Genomic DNA, 14953 nt, shown 5'->3' on the forward strand with positions numbered 1-14953 from the left:
AGTGCTCGCAGCCGTGTTTTTATCCAGATGCCGTCCAAACACGTCGACGCTCATCTCGGTAATCAATGCAAAAACGATGGGAGCTGCTTAATAAATGATTCCTGCTTCGCGAAGCTCTTCGATAATGGAGATTATTTCGTTGTTGTGACTCGGTTTTTCCGCTGCCCGAGATGCCAGGAGTAAACGAAGACGCTCCACTAACTCGTTTGGATCATCCCAGAAATTGTATTCCGTTTCAACACCTTGTCGAGTGATCATAGCTTGCGGAAGTAGACCTTTACCCTTTCGGCGAGGTGATGGGAAATAATCCATCAATTCGGCAATGACATTTTTAAATTTGTAACTGTTATCGTTTCGAACAGCTCCATCGGATGAGTAATACTTTTTATGCGCGTTCGTTGCGAGGATTATGTTTTCAAAATTTTCCCGATCTCGGGCGCTCACAGAAGAACCGTCAGGCTTCTTTTTGAACAAAAGTTCCAGCAAACCCTTCGTTTTCGGGTAACGCGTATCGCCAATACGAATGTAGTCACTCTCAAAAGATATCAACGAATCACCAATCATTAGTCCGTCTGAGAAGTTGCGTACACCGTACACGTTGTCCAATTCGCCTTTTGTCTTTGCATCTCTCATCAGTGCAAAATACTCATCCTCGATTCTCTCGACTGGTGTTTTTACGATCGTTCCATCTCCTGCCGAAGCAAAGGAATCGTCCATTTCCGAGACAGTTTCATTTTTCGTTTCATTTTTCATCTGCTTTATTTCTTCTTTAATTTCATCCACCTCTTGTTTTACAGGTTCAGTATCTTTTGTAACATTTACCAGTTCTTGCAACGGAGTCACTGCTGGTTTGAAAATGTCACTCGACTTCTGAGTCGTAGATTCCTTGCCCGACTTGAGCAATCTGTGTTTTCGACGGATCGCAGCACTTGCTTGAGCGATCTGATATGGGACATCTTTCTGCTTGGAAATTTTAAAGCTCTGCATGTTCACGAAACTGAGTCTGCAACGGTACTGCGTCTCTCGCTCAAAAGCGTTAGATTTTATTCTATTTCCAGGCTAACAAAAGAATCGAATCCCCTCCTGTATCGTTCTTCTTTGAGCTCACTGTCTTTGTCGATCACCAGAAACCTGTACTTCTCACCGTTCCAGCATGCAGAGCACACACTTTTAAACTCTGTGTCAGACATATCGGTGTTTACATGGTCGTTGTATACGTGTCTCAGGTTCATATCGTCTTGTTTGAATAACACGAGTAAGTTTACGTTGTTGCGCACGAGATGTCTGGGAATACGCGCGTACGTCCGACAGAGATAGAAACAGTCAACGTCACGATGACCACCCATGCAAAAGTAGGCTCTAATATTGTCCCAATTCTCGCACGCCACCTCGTCAAATACGATTATTGAGTCGGGCCGTGCTTCTTCCGGTGTAATCACTTGCTCACGCTCGGTAAACGCGAAATACTCCGTATTCTCAACATGGTCCAACAATTGCTTCAACAATTGGTATTCAGGTTGGTTGAGAGATTTCGAGTAAATGTAGATATTTTTAAATCTAAGTCCGTTGGGATGGGTTATAAGTGTGAGCAACGCAGTAGTTTTACCACAATTCGACGGTCCATAGAATATTGCACGTGCACTATTCAGGAGTCATTCACCGTGCCGTTTGTGCCTTTTGACATTTTGCTCCGAAAGTTTGTCAAAATTCATCATGGAAAGCTTAGTAGGTAGTTTCTCAAACCGCATCTCGGACATGACTGATCGGATTTGCTATAAATACCCCGTTTCAAAGCACTTTTCTTCAGTCAACGCACGAACATGATTGCTTTCAGAGGTAAACGAAGCAGCAGCAGGCGGCAACATCGTGGCAAGGGTCTGGTGAATAAAATCATCAACAGCCTTCCAGTCGAATTGCATTTACCTGGTTATTAGTACTGTGAGCCTGGTACAAAATTAACAAAGCGACTCGCGCGGGGTGATCCAGGAATCAATCTTCTCGACGCAGCTTGCAAGGAGCACGACATTGCTTACTCGCAGAATCGTGAAAATCTTGAAGTTAGAAACGAGGCTGATAGGGTGTTGGCTGAGAAAGCTTGGAAACGGGTTCTCGCAAAGGACGCAAATTTGGGTGAAAAGGCAGCAGCTTGGGCAATAGCTAATACAATGAAAGTAAAATCAAAACTCGGGATGTGAATTCGAAAGTCAAAAAATGCGACCTTGAGAAAAATTGTGAATGCTGCAAAACGTTCTATGGTTCCAAGCAACGATGCAAAAGTAGCTATCGAATCTGCACTGAAGGGAGCTGAGAACGCTGTTAAAAAAGCGGGTCGTAAACGTAAAGTGCGAACACCTCGCGTCCTACCGGTACCTTTACAAGTCGGTGGTTTTCTACCGTTTCTGATTCCTATTTTCGCCGGACTTAGTGCTACAGGCGCGTTAGCCGGTGGTGCGGCAGGTATAGCAAAAGCTGTGAACGATGCAAGTGCTGCTAGACGAGAACTGGGAGAGAGCAAACGACACAACAAAACCATGGAAGCTATCGCGTTCGGCAAAGGGCTTCATATGAAACCGTACAAAACAGGTCTTGGTCTCCATATTTCAAAAAACTAAATGCGATGCTGCCACGTTGAGCGTCGACTGATTGGGACTTATTGAAATATGCAAAAATCTTTAAGGTTCCGCATTTCCGCGGTGTTTTCATGCGCAACGAAATGCCCGAAAACGGTCCACGAAAAAACGAGTCAGCTATAATCAACCTTGGCGACAAAGACGGTCCGGGAACACACTAGGTCGCATACAAGAAACACGACAATAATATCGATCACTTTGACAGTTTCGGCAACCTTCGATCACCTTCAGACCTCATAAAATACCTCGGCGTTGTTAGTGTTAAATACAATCATGAAAGGTACCAGGATTATGATACATTTGAATGCGGACAATTGTGTCTGAAATTTCTGAGTGGTGAGCTATATAAACATGGTGCGTGATTTATCAAAATCAGTCTACCAGTCGCAGTAATGGATGATTCTTCGACGTTAACGATTTCGGGAACCTCTTCGATACTCGAGGCACAATATTTTCCACCGATCGAACTTGCTCGTGATAAAAGTTATGCCCTAGTCGCATTTTTTTGCATTCATCGTCGAATATCTCGAAAAGTATGGCTCTGAGGCAAAAAACGACCCAGGTAAATCTGTATAGATTTAGATTTTCCACAAGATGCATTTGCTCTTGAATGTGAATTTTCAAAATTTGATTTTATTTTATGCAAAATACGAAAAAACAAATTTGCAAAATTGAGTACTCATTATCCCCCCTTCAACTTCATCCAACCTCTTTGATGATCCGTAATTAGTTACCCCTTCTGGCTGCAAAACAGTGAGTGGAACTCGATTCCTGTGAGTTGAAGAGTTATTGCATAATCAAGCAACAAAAAAAAAAGTAATGCCTTCTGTAGCCTTTGCTATAACACCCACACTGGTCCTGATTTTTTGACACATATTAGACACCCCCAAAAACAATGTCCAATAATTTTTTAATTTTTTTTTTCGCAATTTGACGGCCTACAGAATTAAAGAAAAAACCACTTCTTTTCCTAACAACAAATGGAATAACTTCTAATCTATACTATAAAGTGTTACTTCATAGTACACGGTTAGAAAGCTGTTTTCAAGTCGCACAATTTAAAAAAAAAAAAGTCGAAATTCAATAAGTAGATCCCGAGATAATGGCCTTCAACTTTAGAGCTCGTTTTTGACACAACTATAAATGCAAGCACAATCTGCAGAACGCCGATCGGTCTGGTAAACCAACTACTATCCACGTGCAAGTTGTTGAAAATATTATAGTACGCATTTGCATTTAGAATGCAGGAGAGAGTGAACGCCGTCGCGCGAAATTCCAGCGTGCGCGGCTCCCGTGCAGCGTGCGCGGCGGTAGTGGGGGAAGAGCGCAGCCGTCTTTGCAAAAAAAATTTTCTCGGCGCGCTCTTTCATTGCGAATTTCTCGGCTTCTATTCGACCGAAATGGATGACTTTTCTTAATAATTTGAATGTTATGAGTCAAGGAATGTAATGAACATAATCGTTATCCCAAATTCACCACAGGTCACAAGATATTACAGGAAATTGTAGTACAGTACAGTATATTGCAATTGTTTCAGTTAGTAGAAACGATAATATTTGTAAGAGTTATACAAGTACGTGTATAGAACCATGGATAAATCGTTGCTCCTATGGAAGACTAGCACATTTCAATATTTCAAATGAGTTTTTCTTCGCTACATTTTCAAATGTGCTAGTCTTCCATAGGAGCAACGATTCATCCATGCTTCTATACACGTACTTGTATAACTCGAAATTGTGCGTCTCGAAAACAGCTTTCTAACCGTGCTCTATAAAGTGACACTTTATAGCATAAGTTGAAAGTTATTCCATTTGTTATTGGGAAAAAAAAGTGATTTCTTTTCTTTAATTCTGTAGGCCGTCAAATTACAAAAAAAAAAAAAAAATTAAAAATCCATTGGACATTGTTTTTGGGGGTGTTGAATATGTGTAAAAAAATCAGGATCAGTGTGGATGTTATAGCAAAGGCTACAGAAGGCATTACTTTTTTTTTGTTGCTCAATTATGCAATAACTATCGGGTTCCACTCGCTGTTTTGCAACCAAAAGAGGTAACTAATTGCAGATCATCAAGGAGGTTGGATGAATTTTTAGGGGGGATAATAAGTACTCAATTTTGAAATTTTTTTTTTTCGTATTTTGTTTTGAAAAAATTAAATTTTAAAAATTCACGTTCAAGACCAAGTGCATCTTTTGGAAAATGTAATTCTCAACAGATTTACCTTTGTACATTTTTTCCCTCAGGGCTATACTTTCCGAGATATTCGACGATGAATGCAAAAAATGCGACTTTTTTTGGTAATATTTCAGTTTTTGATTTTTAAAACCATGTTCCGCCACTTTGTGCGCACGGGGACTAGGATTTTCGAAATCAGCGCATTTTTTCACATTAAAAGTACTTGGCCCCCAAGTGTGGTAAGTCAACAACAAGATCGACCTATTATTAAAGCTAATTTGACTGAACTATAATTTTCGAGCCTGAGTGACCTCGTAACTGCCGAATAATTAATTTTCTTGTATTTATGAATTTTCTGATTATTTATGAATTTCTATTAGTCTGCTTCTGTAGTTTCTATCGTATTTTGGGCCCTATTGGCTTTACCTTTCATTCCATACTTTATTGTAATAGTAGTGTGCCTAATATTTTATTTCTGTTATTGCCTATTATATTTATTTTCTGCCTATTGTATCGTATATCGAGTTCCTTGGAGTACAACCGAGCGTACAATCAGCCTCTAAATACTACCGCACCTTTTTCTATTGCTATTCGCAATCCTTTATAATATTTTTGCTTGTTATTCTTTTCTCTGCATCTTGTTAATTTAAGTTCTGCGTATTTGTGTGAATCATGGTCCACGGCTTAGAGTTGCGGTAAGCCGCCGTATGACTGCATGATTTCAGTAATTAATAATTTTCGTATGTTCTTGATTCGTTTGTACTGCGGTGTATTTAGTGTATTTCTTCATTTTGTGAACTCTCCGAATTCTCACTTTCTCATAATTTTGTATTCTCTGGTAATTTTGTATTTTCTCGAAAGTTATGTTTAAGAATTCATTGTTTGATTCTTCGGATCCGTAATTATTGTAAATTATTGATTCTATCGTTTATGAATAACTCTACCGAAAATTATCTATCGTACTTGACCGTAAATCTAGTCGACCGTTCACGCTACCGATTTTTGTAAATTGTTAATGAATGTCAATGTTTCGTGCTGGTTAGAATCTATGGTAAATTCGTCGTATTCTCCCGTTATTATCTCCCGAGCTACCGTTACCTTGTTTTCTACCGATTGCAATAAAGTTCTCACTTTCGTTCTCTAATCAACAGAATAATCATTTTCGTAGCGTCATTTGCAACTTGAGTACGATCACGTCGCCCAGTGACGTTTAGTTTTAATTAAATTCTTGCATTATATCGCTTCTCCCGACCTACGCTCATTTTTCTCTGTTAACTACCGTCTCTCGTTTCAAAGCTACCGTTCAATTCTATTCTACCGAAATGTTTGTGAACAATTATTGCTTACTTTATTAACTACCGCTGTCGATACCATTTCATTTGCCTGTCTCAACCCGGTAACCTTCTCGACAATATATGATCGATTGACCTATTCATTTTTCTTGACTTGAGTTTATTCTTTATTTCATTATTTTCGTTAATTCTGTAATTATTGTTAGCTGCCTCGAATACCGTCACTCTACCAGTTCGTGTGAGTACCTGAGCCTAGCCAGCCATACAACGGATTCTCTATTTATTTTTCGTACGGTTTCGTGTTATTTTTGTTGATTCGTATGATTGTTTGAAAATCGACGCTAACGCGTCTGGCGCCCATCATAATTTTTGTTATAGTTTAATATTCGGAATAAGTGGGAAATCGCGCCAAAATGTCAATGGTAAGTCCTCATCTGAGGGTAACAGAATTTAGCATTACAGAACATAGTCATATCTACGTCGGTGAGAAACTCAAGATCGATGTCGTTACATTTTAGCATTGCGTCAAACGACAGCCCGGGCGTGGTTTATTAATGTAACGGGTCCAGGTTATACGTTGCTCAACAACTCTGCCGAAAGTTTTCAAAAACGTCTGCCAATAGCAAATGTCAGTTTGCAAATATAAGTCTGAGTACTCCCCTAACGTTTTAATTCTGAAAGCGTGCCAAACTTTGCATGCGTGCCCGTGATCTTCATCCGAAATATCTTGGTTGTTCAATTTTGAATAAAATTTTTCCTTGGGCGGTAACTGAACGTCCTCAAGCTTCTCTCAACCATTCATCTACTCATACGGGAAAACACCTTTCCTGGTTAATAACTCAAGTTTGTCGGAGCTAGTGTAAAATTTACGTGTGATTGTCTTCTGGTTATCATTCAAATACGTTAGCAATTTTTCGAGGCTGCTGGGCATAAAACGATACGAATCTATAAATCTGAACTGTAGGTCCGTTCCTTTTACGAAACGAAAAAGAATATTTTGTAAACGAAATGTACTTATTTTTATTAATGGGTAGAAGTTGAATAGTACCCTTACAACTTGTCGCCAATGCTTGAATCAGGAAATCCGAATTGTAACCTGACAGATAATGGAATATCACCGGGATAGTATGCGAGTTCTGATAATTCAGATTACAGCCTCGGTGAGCAGCACCACGGTACTTTCCAGTGAAATGATTGTGATCACGATTGTTCGTACCCTAGGATAAGTGTCCCGGGGGCGTATTATTTTCTTATCGTGAATAGTAAATCACATTTAAACAAACAAATAATTTATTCGGAAATACAATCTACACGTATCGGTTACAGTTAAAGTGCCTAATATTATTTGACTGGACTCTAACTGAATATTCTACAGCAGACTGAAGTACGTCTGAGGGAATTACGATAGGGAACCGGAAAAGTGTAGTGCACTCAATGATGGTTCGCGTGTAACTAGTTTTTATTTATAGATGAAAATTATGCCTTAGGCGGTAAAGACTGAATCCGTAAGGGTGGGAGACAATGTCAGGTACCTCCATGCGTGGTTCGGTATAGGTTGGAAGAACCCTTGGAAAAAACCCAGAGACGCCTACGTCACATTCGCGAGACCCTAGGCGTAGGACCCTTAGCGGGCAGCCCATGGCAACGCATATGGTGACCACATGGACGCGGTAAACGGGAAAGTCCGTGTTCCCAAATTCATTGGCTGTATTCTGACCTTGTCTCTGCTACCTCTCCAGGCATGGTTATTTCTTGGACAATTGATGTACGTTCTTTACAGCACGTGAAAACCCGTGGGTTTAACCTGGCCTGGGATTGCCTCCCCTCATAGTTTGGGAAATTTCAAGAGTCAGGAAATTATTTGACCGACAATAAAACTATAGAATAGAACATTCGGGCATGCAGGATTGAACAACGATGTTTGACGTCTTTGAGCGTAAACGGTTTTTCGCAGTGGTGACACACCGTTGATAACTTAAATTCGTTAAGCTGATTGTAATTGAGCGGTTCTATGGGTACAACAGTTGTGAAATATGGTTGTAACGAATGTACCAATTTCTCCAACTCATTCACAAGCCATTGGATGCGAGTCTCTCCACGGTTAATTTTGAACGTTGAAATGGAATCGTCAAAGGCGCAATGGAGGTAATATACTATGCTGTATGGAACATGATTCGGGTAAATTGTTCTATTTTCTGACACTCGAATATGGGTAGGTTGCAGCAAACATCGAAGATCCGCGTAAATGCAGAATGGAACGGTTTGTTTGTGTTTGAACTTTTTGAATTTCAGTATCTTTTCCTGCTCTGTGGGTAATTCAACTTTGGTCTCGTTCAAACTCATGCAATAAACCTGCTGCTTTGGTAAACATCTTTCAGATTGAAAGTGAGTTAAACATGTATCACATTTACCAAGTACGACCATTACGGTTAGAAATTTGAGAACTTGTTAATCGAGACAGATTTCGAATACAAGTAAAATGAAAGATTCTATTTTTTTCATAATTTTTCATATCAACATCATTGTTATCGTCGGTGATTTCAGTTTCTTTCGCTAAAAGTTGAATTACAGGTTCATCAGACTCATTTTGACTCAGGTGAATCGGTACTATTTCACTTTTTTCCGATCACCTTGGTCTATACCATAAACGTTGATGGAAAGTCCATTAAGTTTCTCAAATTTTGAAATGGTGTTTTCATCTAGAGACATAGGAAACTTTATACCATCATACCGTAGCACTGAGCTGAAATGCCGGTACGAGCTGGTCGCGTTGGGATTGTTGTTGTCGGCTGGGAATAGAGCTGCGGTGACCGACCAAACAAAGCAGAAAAAGTCGTTGTTTCTGATGTTTACCACAGCCTTCTTATCACTGATCTGCTTAGGTAACGGGGTGTGGGTATACAGACTGCCTCATAGTGGTGTATACTTATTAATGTTGACGGCAAGATTTATAATTTTAAGTAACGACCAGCCTGAATCCTTTTCCTGGAAATCTTTCACCTTTTTCAACAAACGCTCTGTCACGTTTTCGATTAACCATTCGTTGATATCCGTTGTCTGGAGGATCATTTCATTTTGCGTATTAAAAAATTTTAACACTTTCACCGTGTGAGAATCTTTTACAACTTCAAATCTACGAGCCAGGATAACGTTGACTTTCAAGCTCCTGTCTTTCTTGAAAGCGGCTTTTCGCCTTGTCACAACTAGTACCTTTGCGTCTTCTAGAAATCTCTCCACATCTTTATGCTTTAATCTGACGATGGATCCAGTTCGAATTCTGCCCTTGAAAGCTGATTCGAAATCTTTTCAGTGAACTCGATCGCTTCTTCTTTTTTTCCGCGTACCTCCACCCGTTTTCTGAAAACGTTTGAATTTTTCCGCGAGCGCTTTTAAGAGTCCGATCTTTGTGATGATTCTCGTCTTTCCTTCAATCGATGAAGCCTTTCACAAAATTTTGTTGAGATGCTGAATATTTTAACTTCCGACTTTTATCCATTTTTTAATTTTCGATGTTAATGATGATTCCCCCAAGATTTTTTGCGCCGATTCTATAATATCGATCAATCTCAAACACTTCGTGGATTCCATCTTCAGTTTTTTCCTCACGTAAACTTGACAACTTGATACTGAATGACCGTTTGCAGTGATGAGCCTCCTTTTTATAGGGCAGCTGTACTCATGTGTGTGTGTGTGCGCGCGAAGCTGTCCGTGCGCGTGGAGCGGCACGCACTGGAATAGTCACATGATATAAAATAAATAAAAACTTGTCAAATGAAACCTCAACAGCGTCTTAACCTTGCATCTCATCCTTGACTAATCTGTACACCAACGTAATCATATTTTGCATTCCAAGAGTGATAGTAACCCAACTCCGTAGAACCTGCGGCTTTAAACGTACGCTTACTCAGATGTTGGTCGACCTAGCACTCTATCTTTGATTAAGGGGGGAGCCTGCTTTAGAGGCTTCAAAAAATTGGTTTTTTCGAGGATTTTTTTGGGATGGAAAGAAATATCCGTTTAAAATGAAACTTTTAGGGTTTATTGTTATGTATTTCAACAGTCTTCTCGAATTTTTTCATTAGGATACATGTCATATTATGCCTGGTACAAGCATTTCACAGAAGCATCTCGAGTATGCATTTGTCGTGCGGCGGGAAAGGTGCAGGTCGCAATTTCCATCTGAACCAAAGAAACCAAAAAAATTTTTACTTCTCAATAGTATAGATTCTAGTTCAACCAAGAAAATTCCACAAAAAGTGAAAAATTCAACAATTTTTCGCAAATTAAAAAAAAAATTCATTTTTCTTTGGAAAAGAATTCACTTTAGATTGTTTAAAAAGTGGGTTAATCTTAACTTCCTAAGGGTTTTTTAGGTTTAACTACAAGAAAATTTCATCCCAAGTACAATGCAATTTGTCTCGTTTCGATAGGACGCTTAGTTTTTTCCCTATCTTTCCGGCCAATTAGGAAAAAGCGTAAAAATGAAAAACGGAGAAATCGTGCGTCAAAGTTTTCGTACATAAAAAATCGTAATTTTCTTGAACTTACCGCATTAATATGCTAATCAGCGATTCCTGGTCCATAGAGTTACCCTTCAGACTCTTCAAAAAACTGGTTCAGAACTTCAAAAAACTGGTTCAGACTCTTCAAAAAACTGGTTGAAAACTTCAAAAAACCGCTCGTATACCTGCTCGACGCTTGCTCACTATTGCTTCTGTAACTCCGAAAATATTTCGAATTTGCGTCTGACATTTTAGGCACACATTCTTGGATAGTTTGGGAAGACATTTATGCAAAAAAAAAAAAATAGATTTTTTGAAGCCTCTAAAGCAGGCTCCCCCCTTGAGTCCGCTAAAACCTCATCGTAGAGTTCACGTTACAGTTACGAGGTTCAAATGCAGCTTAAAAACCTCCGTCTTTGCTTATTGGTGTTCAGAATAGCACTTCCTTAGATTGTAAAACTCGATTCGAATTACTATTATAAAAATTTGTTGGGTTAAAGGTGGACAGGATGGCTTGACGCTGAGTGACAAATACATATAATTTATGATATTTTTTACTTAATATTGAACGTCGTACTATTAAATGGTATAAAATATATGTATGTGATACTTAGATTACACATAAACAAATTCGAGTTGATTATATGGTTCACCTAGATAACGTAGACTCAACCATGTGTCGTTACTTGCTGTCACCATCTTCTGGAATATATCTTCATCTTCTTGGAGATCTTTCGTCAGTCGATTTGGTAGAAAAATCTTAAACAATTCCTCCAAATCCAGAATGATTTTATCACCAAATTTCATTTTAACCCGACGAACACCGCTGACTCTGTATTTGAAGTAGGCCTCAAGGTCCGAAACTTTTTTCAACGGCAGAAACGTCTCCAGGCACGCGATTTCGTTCAGTTTTGAGAAGTCCATGATCGTTACTGTTAAGAACGTATTGGCTATACAATCCCAAAAAAATCAGAGAAAATTCGGAATTTCACAAATATCATAACTTTATGTACACTTAGACGATTAAGAAAGAGATTTGTACTGTGTAAAAGTCTTGAATATTGTTTGAAAATACGTTTTCCGGTACTTTTAGTGAATCTTTCAAGTAATTCACGAATATTCCTGATACTCGGAACAAAACTTTTGGCTGGGAATTCTACCTCAATCCAACTTTCAAATTACAACTATATAGTAAATATTATCACTATTATATGGCCCTGATATACTAATTAACAATTAAGTGCATGAAAATATTGGGTTTGATATCATATTTTCTTAATTTTATCCATTTTGAGTCGCATGAATAGTATAAATCAGACCAATAACTTCAACCCGAAGACGCGGCAACATTGCACCGTACCAAGCGCGTCTGTTTACGTTGGCAGAACTGCTGTGCCTTTCGTAATGCTGTGGAAGTAGTTGTTTGACGGTTGGAGGTTAGTGACGCGTCGTACTTACAATTAAAGTTATGCCAAAATGCAATAAATACCGTTGGAAAGGCAAGTTGGTGTCTGAAGCTGTATATAAACAAAGAGTCGCACAAGCTGCAGTTGGCTTAGCCAAGAAAAAAGATCCAAACAAGGTCGAAGCGTCAATCAACGTAGAGGACGATGTCGAAAATGAACCAGAGCAATTCATTGACTACATATCAGGGCGTCGTATCGTCGAATTTCTGTTCTCGTAAAGCAGTTATCGTGCTCAGCATGCAAAGAACTGCTTTCGCTAGAAAATATTGAAGCTGAAAAAAGCAGGGGCTTGCGCTCAATATTGACAGTGAGATGCCACAAGTGTCTGATTTTCAACAGTGTTACTACAGGCAAACGACATTCATTGGTACGAGGAAATATTGCTCGATTCGATGTCAATTCTAAAGCAGCGAAGAGTGAGTTCTGTTACTACTCTTTCCTATATATTCAAGTCAGTTTATTCAATAGCCAACCAAATTCGATATCACGTTGCCTTGGTCCGTTGTTAGTCTGCGGTCTCATAATTATCAATCTTAGATCTCATAATTCCTATTGTTTATTCTCAAAGTGATCTTCATGGTCGATTAGGATGGACTCATCTCAATAAACTATTAGCGTGTTTGAATATTTCCACTATCGATTTCAAGACGTACAAGTGCTACGAGTGAGAAGTTGAACTATCTATGGAAACTGTAGCCAAAGAAAGCTGTAAAAATGCTGCTGCATTGGATTGAAATCTCACTGCAGAATGTTGAAAACATTGAAAAATTACTGTAAATAAAGAACACGCTAAATATGTTATTATTTACAATTTCGCCTCTGAACATAGATTCATGAGGGTTTGAGATTGATTTGTGTTCACGCTAATCTCAAACCCTTGTGAACCTATGTTCAAAAGCAAAATTGTACATAAAAGCATATTTCTAAGGAATCAAATAATAATGAAAAATAGTATTATATTATAGCATTAATTATGACATTTCACGTAACCAATTTGATTTCATCAATTTTTTGGTGATCTTGAATTCTTAAAAATTGTAAATTTGATTATTATAGTATTATTACAGAATTATTGTAATAAATAATGAACTTGTTACTTTATTAGTTATTGTTTCAATTTTGTTTTTATTTCAGACCGGACAGACTAAGTTCAGGTTTTATTCTACCTAAAAAGGCATCCACAGAATTCTACCTTTCCATACATTCTTCAATTAGTACTCCTTCTGCTACTACAGACACCATGTCGACTCACACAATTCAAAATATGTTCGGACACTCTCTTGACGGAGACTCTTCGATAACGTTTGACGATGTTGTTCGAGTAATGGTGTCGTACGATATGGATTGGAGTAGGAGAGGGACTGGGCGCAACTACGATAGTTTGAATGGGTCTGGGGCTATCATCGGCAGTATGTCTGGGTTTGTCCTATATTATTCAACAAGAAATCGAAAGTGCAACAAATGTGATATCGGAAATCTGCCGAGTAACCATTCTTGTAGATTGAACTTCTGGGAAAGTGCAAAAGCAATGGAGCCAGATGTCGCCAAAGATATCGTCACTGCGAGTTCGCTCCTGAAATCACAAAATATTGAAGTAGGGGTGCTGATCGGTGATGACGATAGCTCAGTAGCAGCCTGTCGTGCAGCTAGTTCCCACACTATCGTGAAACATTCAGATATGAACCATAAATCGGAGGGGGGTGGGGGGGGGGGGGGGGGGGGGGGTGTAAAGAAAGAGCTTTATAAAATAGAAAAAAATTATCGGGAATTGACTAAAGATGGAATTTTGTATCTGCACTGCTGCTTCACATATGCGACTGCTCAAAACAAGGGTAATAGTGCAGCTATGGCAGACACTATTAGGTGTATACCGTATCATACATTTAATGATCACAGCAATCGCGGTCCCTGGTGTGGATATATTCAGGACAAGGAAAATTACGACCATACAGCAATCCCGGGAGGCTTTCGTGATCAGCAATTATTTGAAGACCTTAAAGATATCTTTAATAAATTAGCTTCAAATGCTCAAAAATTTTCGGCAGGGGCCTCAAGTAATGCTAATGAAAGCTTGAACAATACCATGGCAAGCAAGGCGCCTAAATCAAGATGTTACAGCTTATCTGAATCAGCTGACTTTTGTTTTGCTTGTGCTATTGGACAGAAGAATGTTGAAGAGGCATATACGCAAAAAGTTGCTATATCTTCAGGCATATTATCAGGGAAATTTCATTCGGAGAATATTGCCAAGACCCAACGTATCTTAAGCAATAGGCGGCGTGTGATCAAGACTCACGAATACAAACAGAAGCGTATGGCGTTAAAGAAGGTGAGATCTGCTTTGCGACATAGGAAGGAAAATCTTGAAGGTCTTACATATCAAAGCAATTGTGCTCTTTTAAATTCTCCTGCGATAGAAGATAGAAACCTCGATGATGACGACGTTGACCCCACCATGGATGAAACACATCCCATAGTATTATTAGACCTTGAAACTTCTGGTTTTAGTAGAGGCTACGACATTATGCAAATCGCGGCAAAGTCTGGCACGTTGACTTTTGAAAGCTACGTTAATCCAACGCAGCAAATTTCTGCGTCTGCCATAGAGGCGAATGGCCTGACAAATTCTTATGGAGATCTAATGTTCCATGGAAGAAAAGTTACGTCAGTTCCACTAAGGGTTGCTTTGGGAAATTTCCATCATTGGTTAAAATCCTTCGACAAAACATGTTACATCTCTCTCCACCGCCACTCACAACTTCAGTTTCGATGGTCCCAGACTTTATTATGGGATCAACTCTTGCTCTTTGCGTGGTGATTTCAATGAAGTTTCCTGGACACCTTACAGGTTATCAGGCAACACAATGGTCGCAAGGGTAAAGGGGTGTA

General features: G+C 39.1%; 1 protein-coding gene across 2 annotated transcripts in view; it reads left to right on the forward strand.

Annotated features, from left to right (window-relative positions):
* LOC124217873 (post-GPI attachment to proteins factor 6) overlaps positions 1-14953 on the forward strand; it is a 531987-nt gene that overhangs the window by 236727 nt on the left and 280307 nt on the right. Inside the window, exon 4 of one of the 2 annotated variants that reach the window (XM_069135797.1) lies at positions 13199-13483. The exons of the other annotated variant lie outside the window; for it this stretch is intronic. Within the exon in view, the coding sequence (XP_068991898.1) occupies positions 13199-13483 (285 nt within the window). The remainder of the gene's footprint in view (positions 1-13198; positions 13484-14953) is intronic. 2 annotated transcript variants of the gene reach the window in all.

This window comes from Neodiprion pinetum, chromosome 4, assembly GCF_021155775.2.
Source record: "Neodiprion pinetum isolate iyNeoPine1 chromosome 4, iyNeoPine1.2, whole genome shotgun sequence".
NCBI lineage: Eukaryota > Metazoa > Arthropoda > Insecta > Hymenoptera > Diprionidae > Neodiprion > Neodiprion pinetum.